The 19,237-nt window shown below is 41.0% G+C and overlaps 1 protein-coding gene across 1 annotated transcript in view; it reads right to left on the bottom strand.

The window, feature by feature from the left end:
* Positions 1-621: 621 nt before the first annotated feature.
* The window catches only part of si:ch211-221n20.8 (uncharacterized protein LOC100034409 homolog), a 24,028-nt gene continuing 5,412 nt past the window's right edge, over positions 622-19,237 (bottom strand). Inside the window, exons 6-21 of the mRNA XM_067418759.1 lie at positions 17,860-17,985; positions 13,793-13,915; positions 12,658-12,780; positions 11,029-11,151; positions 9,557-9,679; positions 7,558-7,680; positions 7,272-7,397; positions 5,873-5,998; positions 5,695-5,787; positions 4,100-4,195; positions 3,928-4,023; positions 3,725-3,820; positions 3,015-3,116; positions 2,790-2,895; positions 2,598-2,714; positions 622-1,326 (exon numbers count right to left, since the gene is read on the bottom strand). Of these exons, the coding sequence (XP_067274860.1) occupies positions 1,248-1,326; positions 2,598-2,714; positions 2,790-2,895; positions 3,015-3,116; positions 3,725-3,820; positions 3,928-4,023; positions 4,100-4,195; positions 5,695-5,787; positions 5,873-5,998; positions 7,272-7,397; positions 7,558-7,680; positions 9,557-9,679; positions 11,029-11,151; positions 12,658-12,780; positions 13,793-13,915; positions 17,860-17,985 (1,778 nt within the window). The 3' untranslated portion in view covers positions 622-1,247. The remainder of the gene's footprint in view (positions 1,327-2,597; positions 2,715-2,789; positions 2,896-3,014; positions 3,117-3,724; positions 3,821-3,927; positions 4,024-4,099; positions 4,196-5,694; positions 5,788-5,872; positions 5,999-7,271; positions 7,398-7,557; positions 7,681-9,556; positions 9,680-11,028; positions 11,152-12,657; positions 12,781-13,792; positions 13,916-17,859; positions 17,986-19,237) is intronic.

Here is a 19,237-nt window from a genome sequence, read left to right as displayed (position 1 = left end):
GGGTTCAATTCCCAGGGAAAGCAATAATTGACAAAAAAATGTAAAATGTGTACCTTGAATGCAATGTAAGTCGCTTTGGATAAAAGTGTCTGCCAAATGCGTAAATGTAGTAAAAATCCAATAACGCGAGTAACGCTGGAAACAATATAAGCTATACCAGCTTGCCATACAATTCATTTGTAGAGCTCTCTAATTAAAAATGAATGGAAGTCAATGGAGACATAGTACAAATTAATTTGTAATTTTAATTTGAGCTCTCTAACTGGAATTTTTTCTAGTTAGAATTGAATTAGAGAGCTCTGTACTGGAATTGTTACTAGTAAAAATGCAATTAACGAGTAATGCTGGAAACAATTAAAGCTAAAACGGCTTGCCATACTACTGCATTAACTTACAGCACATGGACATGAGTTCAGTCAAAGTCCCTTTAAGACGAGTTGGTTCACTCTACGGCCATCTTTGAAACACCTCTCCGGCATGCAAGTGCATCTCTGTGAATGGGGATTGAGGAAACATCAAATTCTCTAAACGCTCAAATCATGACAATAAACTGCACTTTTCAGCCTGGACAAAAAATGCGCAGTCGAAAACATTTGCACTGAAGTTGATCACAAAATGAAGTAAAACAAACATAAAAATATCTTTATTATTTTGGAAAAAATAACACATGCACATTGTGCAATATACACAATCATACACTCTTAAAAATAAAGCTTCCATGTTTTTTTTTTCTGCAGCAATGCCATAAAATAATAATCTTTGCTTTCCCAAAGAACCTTTTAGTGAATGTTTTTTAAAATAACTCTTTTTTTTTTCTTAGTGTGAGAAACATTTAAAAAATAAGAACCCTTTTGTGGAAAGTTTTATGAATGTTAAAGGTTCTTCGCGGACTCATCATTGCCAGTAAAGAACCGTTATTCTGCCATGAGTGTGTCTGTGTTGTGTTCTGGACTTTGTGTACTGGACTGTCGTTGTCTTGTGGTTCGTCTTGTGGTTCGTCTTGTGGTTCGTCTTGTGGTTCGTCTTGTGGTTCGTCTTGTGGTTCGTCTTGTAGTTCGTCTTGTGGTTCGTCTTGTGGTTCGTCTTGTGGTTCGTCTTGTGGTTCGTCTTGTGGTTCGTCTTGTGGTTCGTCTTGTAGTTCGTCTTGTGGTTCGTCTTGTGGTTCGTCTTGTGATTCGTCTTGTAGTTCGTCTTGTGGTTCGTCTTGTGGTTCGTCTTGTGGTTCGTCTTGTGGTTTATCTTGTGGTTTATCCTGTGGTTTTGTTGGGACACTGGATCTTGTAGCCCACTCTATACGCCTGTAGATACACACGCGCCTGGTTTATCCTGCAATCACAGAAAACAACACATGAGAGAACGTTTACGTCTTTTACGTGTATATTGTGTCAAACGACAGAGATTCTGCAGTTAAATCAATAATAAGAAATGTTGCAACTTGTTACATTAATATACACTACCCGTAAAAAGTTTAGGGTCAGTAATTATTTTTTCTTGTAAAGAAATTATTTCCTCACTACTAAATATTGTGGGATTATAACAAAGTGGAAGTGATTGGGAACAACTGCAACTCAGCCAAGAAGTGATAGGCCTCGTAAAATCACAGAGCGGGGTCAGCGCATGCTGAGGGTCACAGAGCGCAGAAGTCACCAACTTTCTGCAGAGTCAACAGCTCCAGACCTCCAGACTTCTGTGGCCTTCAGATGAGCTCAAGAACAGCGTAGAGAGCTTCATGGAATGGGTTTCCATGGCCGAGCAGCTCATCCAAGCATTACATCACCAAGAGCAATGCAAAGCGTGGGATGCAGTGGAGTAAAGCAGCCGCCACTGGACTCTAGAGCAGTGAGACGTGTTCTCTGAGCGACCAATCACGCTTCAGTCTGACAATCCCATGGACGAGTCTGGGTTTGGCGGTTGCCAGGAGAACGGGACTTGCCTGACTGCATTTTGCCACGTGTAAAGTTTGGTGGAGGGGGGATTATGGGGTGGGGTTGTTTTTCAGGGCTTGGGCTTGGCCCCTTAGTTCCATTGAAAGGAACTCTTAATGCTTTAGCATACCAACACATTTTGTACAATTTCATGCTCCCAAATTTGTGGGAACAGTTTGGGGACGGCCCCTTCCTGTCCCAACATGACTGCGCTCCAGTGCTCAAAGCGTCGGTCTATAAAGACATGGATGAGGAGTTTGGTGTGGAGGAACTTGACTGGCCTGCACAGAGTCCTGAGCTCAACCCGATAGAACAGCTTTGGGATGAATTAGAGCGGAGACTGAGAGCCAGGCCTTCTCGTCCAACATCAGTGCCTGACCTCACAAATGAGCTTCTAGAAGAATGGGCAAAAATCCCCATAAACACACTCCTAAACCTTGAGGAAAGCCTTCCCAGAAGAGCTGGAGCTGTTAGAGCCGACTCCATATTAAACCCTATGGATTAACAATGGGATGGCATTAAAGTTCATGTGGATGGAAAGGCAGGCGTCCCAAAACTTTTGGCAATATAGTGTGTGTCCTCATGGAAACATTTCTGACACTTCTGTGATTTAGCATTGCTCATAATGTGACAGGTTCTGCTCATCAGTGTGTGTGTGTGTGTGTGACTGACCTGTATTTAGTACAGAGTTGGACGCCCAGGGGTCCGCAGCGGTCCACATAACTCTCCCGAAAGCCTTTGCGCACCGCGCGGGCCATACTGACCACCGTAGTCACGACAGGACACGTGCTGAAACCCAAGAAGATGGTATGGTGTACCAAATACTGTGTGTGTGTGTGTGTGTGAGTGTGTTTGTTCTCTTACAGTCTCTCACAGCGTATGCCGCTCGTCCCCGTCGGGCACACACAGGTGTTCAGAGGGCCGCAGACAGCACCATGTTGGCAGGGAGGAACACACGGCGTAGTGACAGCTACACACACACACACACACACGCACACACACACACAAATACATCAACAAAAACTGTAAAATAATGTTCACTTGATATAAACAGCACTGAATACTGAATGCTGTCGTTCAGTCACGTGCCCGTCTCGCAGAGGGCTCCAGTGAATCCATCCACACACTGGCATCTGTTGAGTCCCACACACACACCACCGTTTTTACACGCCGACACACATCTGACGGGTTCTGAGGAAAACAAACACACAGTAGAGAGTGAGTGTGTGAGAGAGAGTGAGTGAGTGATTGAGAGAGAGAGAGAGAGAGAGAGAGAGAGAGAGAGAGTGTGTGTGTGTCCTTGTTTATATTACATTGTAAGACCAAATGTCCCCATAAGGATAGTAAAACCTGAGGTCACCAGCCAGCGGTCCCCACTTTTCAAAAGGCTTATAAATCACACAGGATGAGTTTAAAAAAAAAAGTAAAAATGCAAAATGTTTCCTGTGATGGGTAGGTTTAGGGAAAGGGGCAGTGTGTGTGTGTGTGTGTGTGTGTGAGATGGGTAGGTTTAGGGGTAGGGGCAGTGTGTAAGTGTGTGTGTGTGATGGTAGGGTTAGGGGAAGGGGCAGTGTGTGTGTGTGTGTGTGTGTGTGTGCGTGTGTGTGTGATAGTAGGTTTAGGGGAAGGGGCAGTGTGTGTGTGTGTGTGTGTGTGTGTGTGTGTGTGTGTGTGTGTGTGTGTGTGTGTGTGTGTGTGTGTGTGTGTGTGTGTGTGTGTGTGTGTGCGTGTGTGTGTGATGGGTAGGTTTAGGGGTAGGGCCAGTGTGTAAGTGTGTGTGTGTGCGTGTGTGGGGTCACCTATCTGACAGCGAGCTCCTCTCCAGTCGTCCACACAGCTGCAGGTGTTGATGTCCACACACCTCCCGCCATTCACACACGGAGGAGAACACAGAGCTGCAAACACACACATATACAGACTATAATGCTGAAAGAGGCTTTAAAATCACACACACACACACACACACACACACACACACACACACACACACAAACATACTTACGGATGAGACACTGCGGTCCGCTGTAGTCTGAGGGACACTGGCAGGTGTTTGGAGCGACGCACCGTCCACCGTTACTGCATGGCAGCTCACACACAGCTGAGACACACACATACATCATCAGCAGTGTTTCAGCATGTGTACGTGTATGTGTGTGTGTGAGATACATTCATACCTGTGTGACAGCCGTCGCCTGTCCAGCCCGGAGGACACACACACACGTTCCATCTCATACAGGAGCCTCCATGAGCGCAGGGAGGAGAACACATGGCTGAGACACACACCGCAACAAACACAGAACACACACACACACGGCTCACATTTACACAGCCCTACAAACGCTTCAGATCAGTGTTCAAGAAATTAAGACTTTTATTCAGCATGGAGGCATTTTACAGTGTGTTTTACAGATGTGTGCCCAGAATGCAATGCAGGATTTTTGATAAAATTGTTGTAATGTGTAAACATATTAGCGTAGTGCATTAACATAAGATGAAAAAGTTAAAAAACAAAAGACAATTAGTTGCAATACTTTTTTACAGTACTGTGACATAATAATTTGATTTAATAATAATAATAATATAATATATATAAATATATACAAATATTATTTAATTATAATAACTATAATTAATATATATATATATATATATATATATATATATATATATATATATATATATATATATATATAAAATATTTATGTAATATTATTATTATTACTATTATTAATAAATAATATTTTTTTTATTTTACAGTACAGTAAATGTATTGAAATATTCAATATCCTTATTAATAAAGATATTTATTATTATTAAACTGTTTATTTTTATTTCATTAAATTACAGAAATTAAAACAAAATCAATAAATAAATTACTACTGTAACAGTATAAATGTACCGTAAAATGAAAAAAAGATTATTTCACAATTAATATTATAGCTTAGTGCATTGATATAAAATGATTATTCATTTTATAAATAAAAAATACTTTTTAAAATACTTTTACTGTACAGTAAAATAAAAAATATGATTTAGTCATAATAATAATAATAATAATAATAATAATAATGTATATATAAATATATAAAAAATATTATTATTTATATATTTATTATTATTAAATACTATTTTTATTTTACAGTACAGTGAAAAATATTGTATATTCAATGCTGTTAATTAAAAAAATATGTTTTTATAAAAATAGCCTTTTACTGTATTGTAAAATAATTTATTTATAATTTACTTATAAGAATAATAATAATATAAAACGTATATATTTAAATATATTAAAATATTATTACTATTTATACATTTATTATTATTATTATTAATAAAAAGTTTTATTTTACATTACAGTAAAAATATTGTAATTCTCAATCCTATTAATAATAATAATAGTATTGATTAGTATTAAAATGTTTTTATTTGATTAAAGTACAACAAATTTTATCAACAAAGAAATTACTACTGCAATAATAATAAATCAAAAAAAGTTGAATTCACAATAATTATGATAATTTTTACTGCACAACATTAAAATTGCTATAATAAGATTAATGTCCATCTTAATTTCTTAGCTTTCAGATGTTAAACCACAGAGCGTTTATTTCCACGAAAGCCCTTAAAGCTTCTCTTTTGATGATCTATATACAATCAAAAAAACGGAATCTTAAATTTATACAATTCATGTGAATAATGAAATGTTTATGGAAGTGTCCGTATGAAAATGTAAAAATGGCACCCTGAGTGAGTGTGTTTGGATTATTACCGGAGCATCGCGGTCCTGGGTATCCGGCCGGACAGTCGCAGGTGTTCGGAGCGACACACACTCCAGAGTTCTGACAGGCCGGTTCACACACCGCTGGAAAACATAACGTGTGCAGTCATGAGGAGGCTGTTTTGTGTGTGTGTGTGTGTGTGTGTGTGTGTGAACAGCCGTTACTCACGTTGGCATTTTGTTGTGTCGTCTTTACGCGACTCAAAGCCCAAGCGACAGCTGCAATTAAAACCGCCAGCGTGATTCACACACACCTGCTCACAGCCACCGTTGAAGCTCACACACTCGTCCACATCTGCAGAGAGAGAGAGAGAGAGTCAGAGAGTGTGTGTGTGTCCTTGTTTATATTACATTGTGGGGACCAGTCAGCGGTCGCCAATTTTCAAAAGGCTTAAGGCCCTTTCACACTGGACGCGATTTTTGACGTGCATGATACAGACAGCAATAACTTAACTTATAAGTTAGTATAATAACTTATAAGTTATTACCTTTTATAAATAGTTGATTTTTTTCTAAACATTGTGTCCGCGATTATAGAAAGTGAACGTGTTGCCATCAGTAGGCTACGTCTGTGGCACTGAAATGTTTACATGTGACTCGACTGGAAACATCTGCTCGGATCGATTATTCCCTGAAGTGCGCGGTTTGCCTCATCTGATGCGCTGCCGTCTCTGGAGGAGATCCTCAAATTGTCCCACAGACTTTAGAAAGTAAGTGCAGAACCGGCCATGATAAAGTTTTAGCTCCTGTAGAGATTAGCATCCTCCCCTTCAGACTCTCTGTTCTTTAAGACTGGCTGCACCCAAAACCTTCCTCTCGGTTCTTTAAATAAAATGAAAACCTCGTCTTCACTGAATGATGAAGTGCCCGTGTTTTCTCAGCTGTCACTGCGAATGTTTTGGACTGTTGGAGCTCTGAAATGTCGCAAATTCGTGTCGCGGCTGATGTGAATGGTTTTGACGCGAAATATTCGCATGCGAAATATTCGCTTATTCGTTACGCGTCCGGTGTGAAAGGACCTGTATACAGTAAATCACACAGGATGAGTTTTTTTTGAGAAAGTAAAAATGCAGAATGTTTCCTGTGATTGGTAGGTTTAGGGGCAGTGTGTGTGTGTGGGCATGTTTTTGTGACATATGAGGACACAAATGTGTATAATGCCATGGGTATGACACAGGTATTACAGGAGAGGGTGAAATATGAGGACATTACCCATGTCCCCACTTTTCAAAAGGCTTATAAATCACACAGGAAGAGTTTTTATGAGAAAGTAAAAATGCAGAATGTTTCCTGTGATGGGTAGGTTTAGGGGCTGTGTGTGTGTGTGTGTGTGTGTGTGTGTGTGTGTGTGTGTGTGTGTGTGTGTGTGTGTGTGATGGGTAGGTTTAGGTTTAGGGGCAGTGTAAGGGGATAGAAAATACGGGTTGTACAGTATAAAAACCATTACGTCTATGGAATGTCCCCATATGTCACAAAAACAAACGTGTGTGTGTGTGTGCGAGTGTGTCTGTGTGTGTGTGTGTCTGTGTTTGTGTGGTTGGATAATGGGAACCATGTTGGTGTTTTACCGGCGCAGGTTCTTTGGTCTGCGTTCAGCTCCCATCCTGCCCTGCAGCTGCAGTGAACTCGACCATCTGCACCCAGTGAGCAGAGATGATCACATCCTCCATTCCTCAGCGCACACGAGCTCACGTCTGCCGACACACACACACACACACACACACACACACACACACACACACACACACACACACACACACACACACACACACACACACACACACACACACACACACACACAGTTCTTCTAGAGTTCTAGAGTTGTCCATATGCATCGATGGGAAGGTGACGTACTGACGCAGGTGGAGTTGAGCCGGTCCAGCAGCAGAGGGAAGGGACAGAGACACGCGTGACCTCCGGCTGTGTTTGAGCACTCGTGAGAACAGCCTCCATTCTGCAGCTTACACTCGTCGATGTCTGGAGAACACACACACACACACACACAGGTGTGAGTTTGTCTGGGCTGGAATATTATTCCACATTGGTTTATGCAGGTGTAAATTTCCCATCACACACACACACACACTCACTAACACACTCACTAACACACTCACTAACACACTCACTCACTCACTCAATCACACACTCACTCACTCACACACTCAGTCACTCACTCACTCACACACTCAGTCACTCACACACTCACTCACACACTCAGTCAATCACTCACACACTCAGTCACTCACACACTCAGTCACTCACACACACACTCACTCACACACTCAGTCACTCACACACACACTCACTCACACACTCAGTCACTCACACACACACACTCACTCACACACTCAGTCACTCACACACTCAGTCACTCACACACTCAGTCACTCACACACACACTCACTCACACACTCACTCACACACTCACTCACTCACACACTCAGTCACTCACACACTCAGTCACTCACACACTCACTCACACACTCAGTCACTCACTCACACACTCAGTCACTCACACACTCAGTCACTCACACACACACTCACTCACACACTCACTCACACACTCAGTCACTCACTCACTCAGTGCAGTACAGTACTAGAGTTTTTTTATATTTTACAAATAATATTTCACACATATTTATAATATAATTATAAATAATTAGCAACTAAAACAAATTAATAATTAAAAATTCAACTAAATAAATAAACAAACTTTGAATAAAACAAATTGTGAATAAAAAAGGAATGCAATAATTATTCAAATCTAATAAACGTATATTTTATTCACAATAGAATATAGATAACATATCAAATGTTGACAGTGAGACATTTTGAAATCTCATGCCAAATATGGGCTCATTTTGGATTTCATGAGAGCTACACATTCCAAAACAGTTGGGACAGGCAGCAAAAAGAGGCCGGAAAATTAAATGAACATATAAGGAACCGCTGGAGGAACAATTTGCAACTTATTAGGTCAATTGGCGACATGATTGGGTATAAAAAGAGCCTCTCAGAGTGGCAGTGTCTCTCAGAAGTCAAGATGGGCAGAGGATCACCAATTCCCCCAATGCTGCGGCGAACAATGGCGGAGCGATATCAGAAAGGAGTTTCTCAGAGAAAGTGAGTGAGTGCCGGGGGAGGATGCGGCACTGAAATGGCCAGCCTGCAGTCCAGATCTTTCACCATTAGATAACATTTGGCGCATCATAAAGAGGAAGATGCGACAAAGAAGACCTAAGACAGATGAGCAACCAGAAGTCTGTATTAGACAAGAATGGGCCAACATTCCTATTCCTAAACTTGAGCAGCTCGTCTCCTCAGTCCCCAGACGTTTGCAGACTGATATAAAAAGAAGAGGGGATGACACACAGGGGGAAACATGGCCTTGGCACAACTTTTTGGAGACGTGTTAATGCCATGAAATTTAAAATCAACTTATTTTTCCCTTAAAATTATACATTTTAGACATTTGATATGTTGTATTCTGAATAAAATATTGAAATTTGAAACTTCCACATCATTGCATTCTGTTTTTATTCACAATTTCTACAGTGTTCCAATTGTTTTGGAATCGAGTTTGTAAATTGAGTTAGTTAAGTATAACTATGATTAAATATAAATTGGGTCTTTAAATATTAAAATATATAACAGCCCTTTAATTTTTAATATGGGGTCCCTCGCAGCAGAAAGGTGATATTTGGGGGCTCGTGGCATCTGAACCCCTGCTGTGTGTGTGTGTGTGTGTGTGTGTATGTGTGTGTGTGTGTGTGTGTGTGTGTGTGTGTGTGTGTGTGTGTGTGTGTGTGTGTATGTGTGTGTGTGTGTGTGAGAGAGATGTAAAGACACAGACCCACACAGCTGTGTCCATCGATGTGCAGCTGGAACCCGTGACGACACGAGCAGAGGAACGAACCCATGGTGTTTGTGCACATCTGTTCACATGTGTCACTACTGCGCACACACTCGTCCACATCTACACAAACACACACACACGCACACAAACACCTCGGTTACTCTGTGTACTGATCATTAATCCATTGTGCATCTCTTTCATTGGCAACAAATTAATACATGTTTTGGCAATACAAATACACAGATGTCATGCTAATAAAGTACACAAGGACTGAATTCAGATGAACTGTAATGAAGAACACTGAACTGAATTCAATCTGTTCTGCACTGAAGTCGAACTAAACCCAATGAACCTAAACAGAATTCAATACAAACTGGAAGTGAACTAAACTGAATTGACCTAGATTGCATTACATTGTGTGTACCTGTACAGTTGTGCTGATCCGCAGTGAGTGTGTATCCGGTGTGTGTGTGTACCTGTACAGTTGTGTAGATCTGCAGTGAGTGTGTATCCGGTGTGTGTGTGTACCTGTACAGTTGTGTAGATCTGCAGTGAGTGTGTATCCGGTGTGTGTGTGTACCTGTACAGTTGTGCTGATCCGCAGTGAGTGTGTATCCGGTGTGTGTGTGTACCTGTACAGTTGTGTAGATCTGCAGTGAGTGTGTATCCGGTGTGTGTGTGTACCTGTACAGTTGTGTAGATCTGCAGTGAGTGTGTATCCGGTGTGTGTGTGTGTGTTTACCTGTACAGTTGTGTAGATCTGCAGTGAGTGTGTATCCGGTGTGTGTGTGTGTGTGTGTGTGTGTGTGTGTACCTGTACAGTTGAGCTGATCCGCAGTGAGAGTGTATCCGGTGTGTGTGTGTGTGTGTGTGTGTGTGTACCTGTGCAATTGTACTGATCCGCAGTGTGTGTGTGTGTACCTGTACAGTTGTGCTGATCCGCAGTGAGTGTGTATCCGGTGTGTGTGTGTGTGTACCTGTACAGTTGAGCTGATCCGCAGTGAGTGTGTATCCGGTGTGTGTGTGTACCTGTACAGTTGTGCTGATCCGCAGTGAGTGTGTATCCGGTGTGTGTGTGTGTGTGTACCTGTACAGTTGTGCTGATCCGCAGTGAGTGTGTATCCGGTGTGTGTGTGTGTGTGTACCTGTACAGTTGTGCTGATCCGCAGTGAGTGCGTATCCGGTGTGTGTGTGTGTGTGTGTGTGTACCTGTACAGTTGTGCTGATCCGCAGTGAGTGCGTATCCGGTGTGTGTGTGTGTGTGTGTGTGTACCTGTACAGTTGTGCTGATCCGCAGTGAGTGCGTATCCAGTGTGTGTGTGTGTGTGTGTGTGTGTACCTGTACAGTTGTGCTGATCCGCAGTGAGTGCGTATCCAGTGTGTGTGTGTGTGTGTGTGTGTACCTGTACAGTTGTGCTGATCCGCAGTGAGTGCGTATCCGGTGTGTGTGTGTGTGTGTGTGTGTGTACCTGTACAGTTGTGCTGATCCGCAGTGAGTGTGTATCCGGCGCTGCAGTGGCAGTTGTACGTTCCCAGCTGGTTTGTGCAGTTGTGTTCACAGAGTCCGTTCTCCTGTTCACACTCGTCCACATCTGAGCAACACAAACACACATCAGTGACATCAGCGTTAGTGATGCTAACGATTAATCAGCCATCGATTACTCGTCGATAATTGAATTGATAAAAATGTATTCTGCTAGAAAACATTCAGCGATATATGACACAAGTCTATCTGTTATGAGCGATGATTTTACAGACATATTTCACGCTATGAAATTAGAGCACTTCTGATATGTCCGAAAATGTAAAACCAATTGTTAAATGATGCGCTGCAAAAAATGTCTAAGAGTCGTTTTTCTGTCTAAGTCTAAATATCAAAAAATTCTTACATTAAGAAACATTAACTAGACAAGTAAAAATTATTGTCTTGTTTTGGGAAAAATGACTCAAAATTAAGAGAGTTTTTCTTAAAATAATGCCAGTGGGGTAAGTAAAATAATGTTGTTTTAAGATTATTTTTCTCACCCCATTGGCTGATTATTTATCTTATTTTAAGCAAAAACTCTTAATTGTGAGTTATTTTTCCCCAAAACAAGACAATTACTTTTGCTTGTCTATTAAATACTTCTTGTTTTAAGAATTTTTAGATGTTTGGACTAGAAACAAGACAAAAATACTAAGTAAGAAAAGCATTTTTTTCCAGTGTGGTCATATTGGTTATTAGATTTGGCTGTACAGTCGTTCTTGAGAAAACAGTGATGTTATCAGCTTATTTTAATTTATCATATAGTGACAATGTTGGTAGATCAGTATTATAGTTTATAGAATTAATTAAGACCCAATAAATTAATTTGATTTGGATCTTCAGTTGAATAGCTTGGATTGAAATGTTAGTGTCCCCAACTGAACAAGCCAAGCCAAAGGCCACAGTAAGTAAACACTGTCAGTAAAGCAAGTAAGTTAGAAAGTAAAAACTGTAAAGCGTTGGATTTCTAAATATATGTTGGTTATGTGTCTATTCAGAATGATTTATGAACAATTTAATTTTGGGTAGGCCTATGTCGTTTATGCAGCACTTGCCAAAATAAGGGTTTCATGGTAAGAGGTTAAAGGAACACTCCAGCGTTTTTAGTAATAGGGCTTATTCAACTTCTTTCCTACATTTAGATATGTGGGCGAATGCATTTTGGTCTCAGTGCATGCATTGTTTTAGTTTGGCAGGGTCACCGCTAGCTTAGCTTAGCATAATGAATGGAATCCTGTGTTGCCAGCTAGCATATCCCGAGTAAAAGAGATCCCCCCCCATCTAATTACTTCTTGTGGCCTGCGTATTCACAACGAGTACAAATAGCAATGCAGATTAAGACTAGACGAATTCCTAGCAGATATCGACTTGGGACTATATTATGGGGAAGCACAGGTGGGGTGTTTTTTATTTGGATCACTTTTACTCGGGACATGCTAGCTGGCAACATAGGATTCCATTCATTATGCTAAGCTAAGCTAGCGGCGACCCTGCCAAACTAAAACAATGCATGCACTGAGACAAAAATGAATTTTTTAACGCATTTTTTCGCTAACGGCGATCCCACACTGACCGGAGCAGGAGTGTCCGTCTCCGCTGTATCCCTGAAGACATTGACAGAAATACGAGCCGATGATGTTCCCGCAGCGAGCGTTGACGTCACAGCCGTGATCGCCGGTTAAACACTCGTTTACGTCTGTGTGAAAACATCCGTGTTAGTTTAGCATCACTGAGATTCTCCTACAGCTCCAACATTTGATAACACATTAAAGGAGCTGTGTGTAAGAAATGTATTTCAGTTAACCATAAAATGGCCCTGATATGTCACTAGACATTAAGAAATCATGTTCATTTCAAATACTCATATCACTGACACCAGTAGTCCGGCCAGGATATTGTCATTATAAAGTTGTTGTTGCAGCCCTCAACTGATGTTGATGATGTCATGTTGTGTTTTGGCCTGAAGCTCCGCCCTCCACCTATCGACCAATCACGAAGCTAGTAGTGTTTGGGCATCCGGGTTGCCAGATCTGCTCTAGTTACCACAGCTGCAGATCTACAAACGCTCCTGCTGATCCGAAGCCCAAATGCAGAACATTGCCCAAAGCATCACACTGCCTCCGCCGGCTCGCCTTCTTCCCATAGTGCATCCTGGGGTCATGTGTTCCTCAGGTTAAAGAATGTAAAAGAAAAATGTGGCCCCTTCTCCACTGTTCCTTCCTTGGAGCACTTTTGATAGATACTGACCACTGCAGACCGGGAACAGCCCACAAGAGCTGCAGTTTTGGAGATGCTCTGACCCAGTCGTCTAGCCGTCACAATCTGGCCCTTGTCAAACTCGCTCAAATCCTTACGCTTGCCCATTTTTCCTGCTTCTAACACATCAACTTTGAGGATAAAATGCTGCCTAATATATCCCACCCACTAACAGGAGCCGTGATGAAGAGATAATCAGAGTTATTCACTTCACCTGTCATAATGTTATGCCTGATTAGTGTATATATTATATAATCACAATGTTTAAATGCATCATTTTACATTTCTCCATTATTTTAAATTTAATTATGCTGTTTGCAATGATTCATGGGATTGTAGTTCTTTTCCCAATCCCAATGGGAAAAAAATTAACATCACTATAAAAAAATAGTGGGCGGCCACTAATGTCATCTCACAAACCCTGCATCAGATGGCCCGGTGATGTCACTCACCTGTGCAGTATGTGCCATTGCCACGGTAACCGCGCTGACACACACACCTGTAACTGCCCAGAGTGTTCTCGCACTCCCCTCGACCGACACACACACGCTGCTCCTCCACACACTCGTCCACATCTGCAAAGCAGCACGTTATTCATCATATACAAATCAACTGAGATGCAGCTGAAATGAGTTACACACTCTTAAAGGGATAGTTCACCCAAAAATAAGCCCGTGATGTTTATCTGCTGACCCCCAGGGTGTTTGAGATGTAGGTGTGTTTGTTTCCTCAGGAGAACACAAATGAAGATATTTAACTCATCCGTTGCTCGTATAATGCGTGTCAATGGGGTGTATTTCTATGATAGTAAATACGAGTCCATATTAAACCCTGAGGCTCGTGGAGACACACTGATGCCTTAAGACACAAAACAATCGCTTTCTGACAGAAACACAACAGTATTTTTATTTTATTTTTTACCTCATATCAGACGAATTTCATCTAGTGTTCCCAGCGCCATTACTTCCGCCGAAGAATGTCAAAATACCGGCGGGATCATAGATATATTAACATAGATGCCTCATTCGACTGATCCACGCAGGCACTAATGAGGCTCTATGTAAATATATATTTATGATCACGTCTTAAAGCATCAGTGTGTCGTCACGAGCCGCAGGGTTTAATATGGATTCGTATGTCTGTGTGTTTTACTCTCATAGAAATACACCCCATTGACACACATTATAATGGGGTGTACTTTTAAGTTGGCTATAATTAAACCACTTATTAAAAAAACGCAACTTGATCCTAAAGAATTAGTCAATTTCGAATCTACCGTTTCTATAAAAAATACTAGAAAGGCTGTGTCTTCACAATTATGTTCCTTTTTAGAAGGAAATGGTATATGTGAGGATTTCCAGTCAGGATTTAGACCGTATCATAGTACTGAGACTGCTCTAATTAGAGTTACAAATGATTTACTCTTATCATCTGATCGTGATTGTATCTCTCTATAAAGCCCCTTTCACACTGCGATTCCGGCAAATACACGGATAATGCGACCCGGCATTTGTTCCCGGGCCGCTAGATTTGGTCCATTCACACTGCCAGCGAAATACCGTAATATGTGCGCTTTCACACACAACCCGTAACGGTCCCGGGTCGAGTTGACACGTGACATCCGGATGTGACGTATAACGGCGAGCGATCTCAGCTTCAGCGCGGATAGTAAGGAGCTCCGTGGTCTCGACTTGTGTCCAGTTTGCGCACATTTCTGCTTGTTTAATTTTAGATTCTTTTGTATCTCTAGGAGTCGCACGATAACTACGTACACGTTGCGGCATTAGTTTAGGCGTTTGTTCACACAGCGCTCGTCCCAGGTCGAATCCCGCAATGTTACTCGGTCCCCGACCCGGGTTCAATTCGGTAATCAATCCCGGGACGTGGCTGCTTTCACACAGAAGGCGATCCGGCAATGCTCCGGGAATATTGCGGGTCCGACGTGCAGTGTGAAAGGGGCTTTAGTGTTACTCGATCTTAGCGCTGCATTCGATACTATCGATCACAATATTCTTTTGAATAGACTCGAAAATTATGTTAGCATTAGTGGAATTGCATTGACATGGTTTAAATCGTACTTATCTGACCGTTATCAGTTTGTAGCAGTAAATGAAGAGATGTCACACCGATCACAAGTTCAGTATGGGGTACCGCAAGGCTCAGTGTTAGGACCGTTGCTTTTCACCCTGTATCTGCTCCACTGGGAGATATCATTAGGAAGCATGGCGTTAGTTTTCATTGTTATGCTGACGATACTCAGCTCTATATTTCCTCACGCCCTGATGAAACCTACCAATTCACAAGATTAACAGAATGCATAGCTGATATAAAACACTGGATGAATAGTAATTTCCTGCAACTTAATTCAGATAAAACTGAATTTTTAATTATTGGACAGAAAAGCTCCACAAGTAGTAACCGAGAATACTGTCTAACACTTGATGACTGCTCTGTCAAGCCCTCGTCGTCAGTGAGGAACCTGGGTGTGCTCTTTAATACCAATCTTTCATTTGAAAGCCACGTTTCTAGCATCTGTAAAACCGCATTCTATCATCTTAAAAATATATCTAAATTACGGCACATGTTCTCAGTGCAGAAATGCTGAACAGTTAGTACATGCGTTCATGAGCTCAAGGCTAGATTATTGTAATGCTCTACTGGGTGGTTGCCCTGCTCGCTTAATAAACAAACTCCAGCTGGTCCAAAATGCAGCAGCTAGAGTTCTTACTAGAACCAGGAAGTATGATCATATTAGTCCAGTTCTGTCAACACTGCACTGGCTCCCTATTAAACATCGCATACATTTTAAAATCTTGCTTATTACTTACAAAGCACTAAATGGTTTAGCTCCAGTACTTAAGCGAGCTCTTAACACATTATACCTCATCACGTCTATTGCGGTCTCTAAACTCTGGCCAGTTGATCATACCTAGAAGAATATCTAAATCAACTGCAGGCGGTCGATCCTTTTCCTATTTAGCTCCTAAACTGTGGAATAGTCTTCCTAGCATTGTTTGGGAAGCAGACACACTCTGTCAGTTTAAATCTAGACTAAAAACACATCTCTTTACTATGGCATACACACAGAACATTATTAACTCTCATTATTCAAATCAATTGACTGATTGTAAGGCTGCATTAACTAGGTCAGCCGGAACCGGGAACACTTCCCATCACACCTGATGTACTCGTTACATCATAAGAAGAGTGGCATCTACGCTAATGTTAGTCTCTCTGTTTTTCCCGAGGTTTATCCCGGATCCGGGCCGTGTCCGGATCGGATGGTGGACCTGCGCCTAGACATGACCAAAGCATCCTGGAGTGTCTGCTGAGCCGTGTCAATTGGTGTCTCCTCTGAATTTGCCTCACCGGCACGTCATGCTTAATAAACCCGTCTCCGGCGCAATAACTCCGATCTTACATGTATTCATACTCTTGTGTAATCGACACACCATCCTAAATAAACCCGTCTCTTCCGTGATACCCTGAAATTTGGAATATTCCGATCTGATATGATTTCTGACCTGTAAGGTTGCCAGAATAATAATCATCACTGTGTGTTAATAGGCCAGAGGAGAACTGAGTCTGGTTTCTCTAAGGTTTATTTTTCTCCATCATGCCCTGATGGAGTTTCGGTTTGGTCGCCTTTGGCTTGGCTTGCTCAGTTGGGGACACTAACATTATGATCAGAGTTATTCAACTAAATATATAAATACAAATTTATTAATTAGGTTTTATTTAATTCTATAAACCATAATACTAATATCTGCCAACTTTGTGGCTATATGATCAATTAAAATAAGCTGATAACATCACTGTTTTCTCCAGAACGACTGTACAGCCAAATCTAATTTTGTTGCAATATTGTCCTGTTTGACACTGAAGCTGCTTTGACACAATCATGATTGTAAAAGCACTATATAAATAAAGTTAACTGATTGATTGATTATACCAGCAATGGTTGAGTTAAAAATCTTCATTTGTGTTCTCCTGAAGAAACAAACACACCTACATCTCGGACGCCCTGGGGGTCAGCAGATAAACATCACAGGCTCATTTTTGGGTGAACTATCCCTTTAAGGAATTGATCAGTAAATCAGGGAGAACACACACTGACAGACTCAAAACGCAACACAATGGATGAGTTTAGCAACTACCTCCACATATAAGAAAACCTCGGCACAGACAACCTGAGAGACAGACAGAAGCTGGTTAACAATAGCCAATGCTTGAACACACACACACACACACACACACACACACACACACACACACACACACACACACACACACACACACACACACACACACACACACACATACACAACTGGCTTAATGATGAGGCATTCTTTATGTTATGATGTAGTACGCCAGATTACATTCATACTATATAGCAGTCATTGTCTCTGATTCAGACACACCACAGACACAGAGAAAACGATCAAGCAGTGCAAGACATACAGGTTAAAACATGAGCACAGAGACGAACACACACACACACACAGAGACAGACACGCACCGACACACGCAGCCCCGTCCTCTCTGAATCCAGCCTGACACACACACGTGTAGCTTCCTTCTGTATTCACACACACGTTACCCAGCTCCCTCCGGCAGCTCTCCTCGAAATTACACTCGTCAACGTCTGCGGAGAGAGAGAGAGAAAAGAGTGTGTGAACATTCGTCACACTGCAATTAAATCAGTGATGTGCAAAACATGTTTTCATTATAAACTCATCGTTGTGAAAGACACTAATGCATATTCAACAAATAGTCAATAAAACAGTCAACTATTTGAGAACTGCATGTCTTTTCACTAATTTCCCCAGGGCTATTATAGTAAGGGTCTAAAATATATATATATATATATATATATATATATATATATATATATATATATATATATATATATATATATATATATATATATATATATATATATTTAATAAATGTTAACTCTTTCCCTGCCAGCGTTAGATAGATTGAGTCCATCCGTACGTCACAGTCATTAACCCTTCATTCAGTGACGTGAGGCAGTTTTGATCGATATGCTGTTTGATGATGAGCAATGCTTCTATCACTTGTTTCTGCTTCTTCGTCAGTGTTTTGATCTGGAGATTCTGTACCAATGGCAAGAAAAAGAGTTATATAAATATATATTTGAAAATGTTTAACCTATTTTATTTCAGCTAGTTGCCAAGCAAACATTTCTCATCATCTTTTAGTTTAACTTTATATGCTAAAATAACAAATTCATAAAAACTATATACACATAAAAAACTAACATACACACACACAGACAGACACACATACACACACACACACACACACACACACACACAAACACACAGAGACACACACACACACACACACACACACAAACAGACACACACACACACAGACACACGCACACATACACACAGACACCCACACAGAGAAGCACACACAGAGACACGCGCACACACACACACACACACACACACACACACACATACAGAGAGAGAGAAACACACACAGAGACACACAGAATGTTAAATGGCCTCTTAATTATTATCAAGAGCTGTGTATATATATATATATATATATATATATATATATATATATATAATCTTTTATGAATGGTTTATGCAAATAATCACGATTTAAAACTAATTAAAAATATTAATAAAAGTATCAATATAAGTATCTCAGTAACATTTAGATTGTGACATGCATCAGAGTGTAACAGATTAAAAAAAAGTAGGGCGGGCACTTGGTTCTGTGGATCGGTTGTTGATTGGATGCTGAGATGGTGGCGTGGCACTCAAACCTGTATGCAGATGAGCTTGAGCTGGCAGGGGCGGGGCTTAATCAGACTAACAGAGTAGCTACTACAGTACATTCGAATCTGAACTACA

This window comes from Pseudorasbora parva, chromosome 15, assembly GCF_024679245.1.
Source record: "Pseudorasbora parva isolate DD20220531a chromosome 15, ASM2467924v1, whole genome shotgun sequence".
Classification (NCBI taxonomy): Eukaryota; Metazoa; Chordata; class Actinopteri; order Cypriniformes; family Gobionidae; genus Pseudorasbora; species Pseudorasbora parva.
Note: the sequence above shows the minus strand (reverse complement) of the source record. Positions and strands in the feature narration are given on the sequence as shown.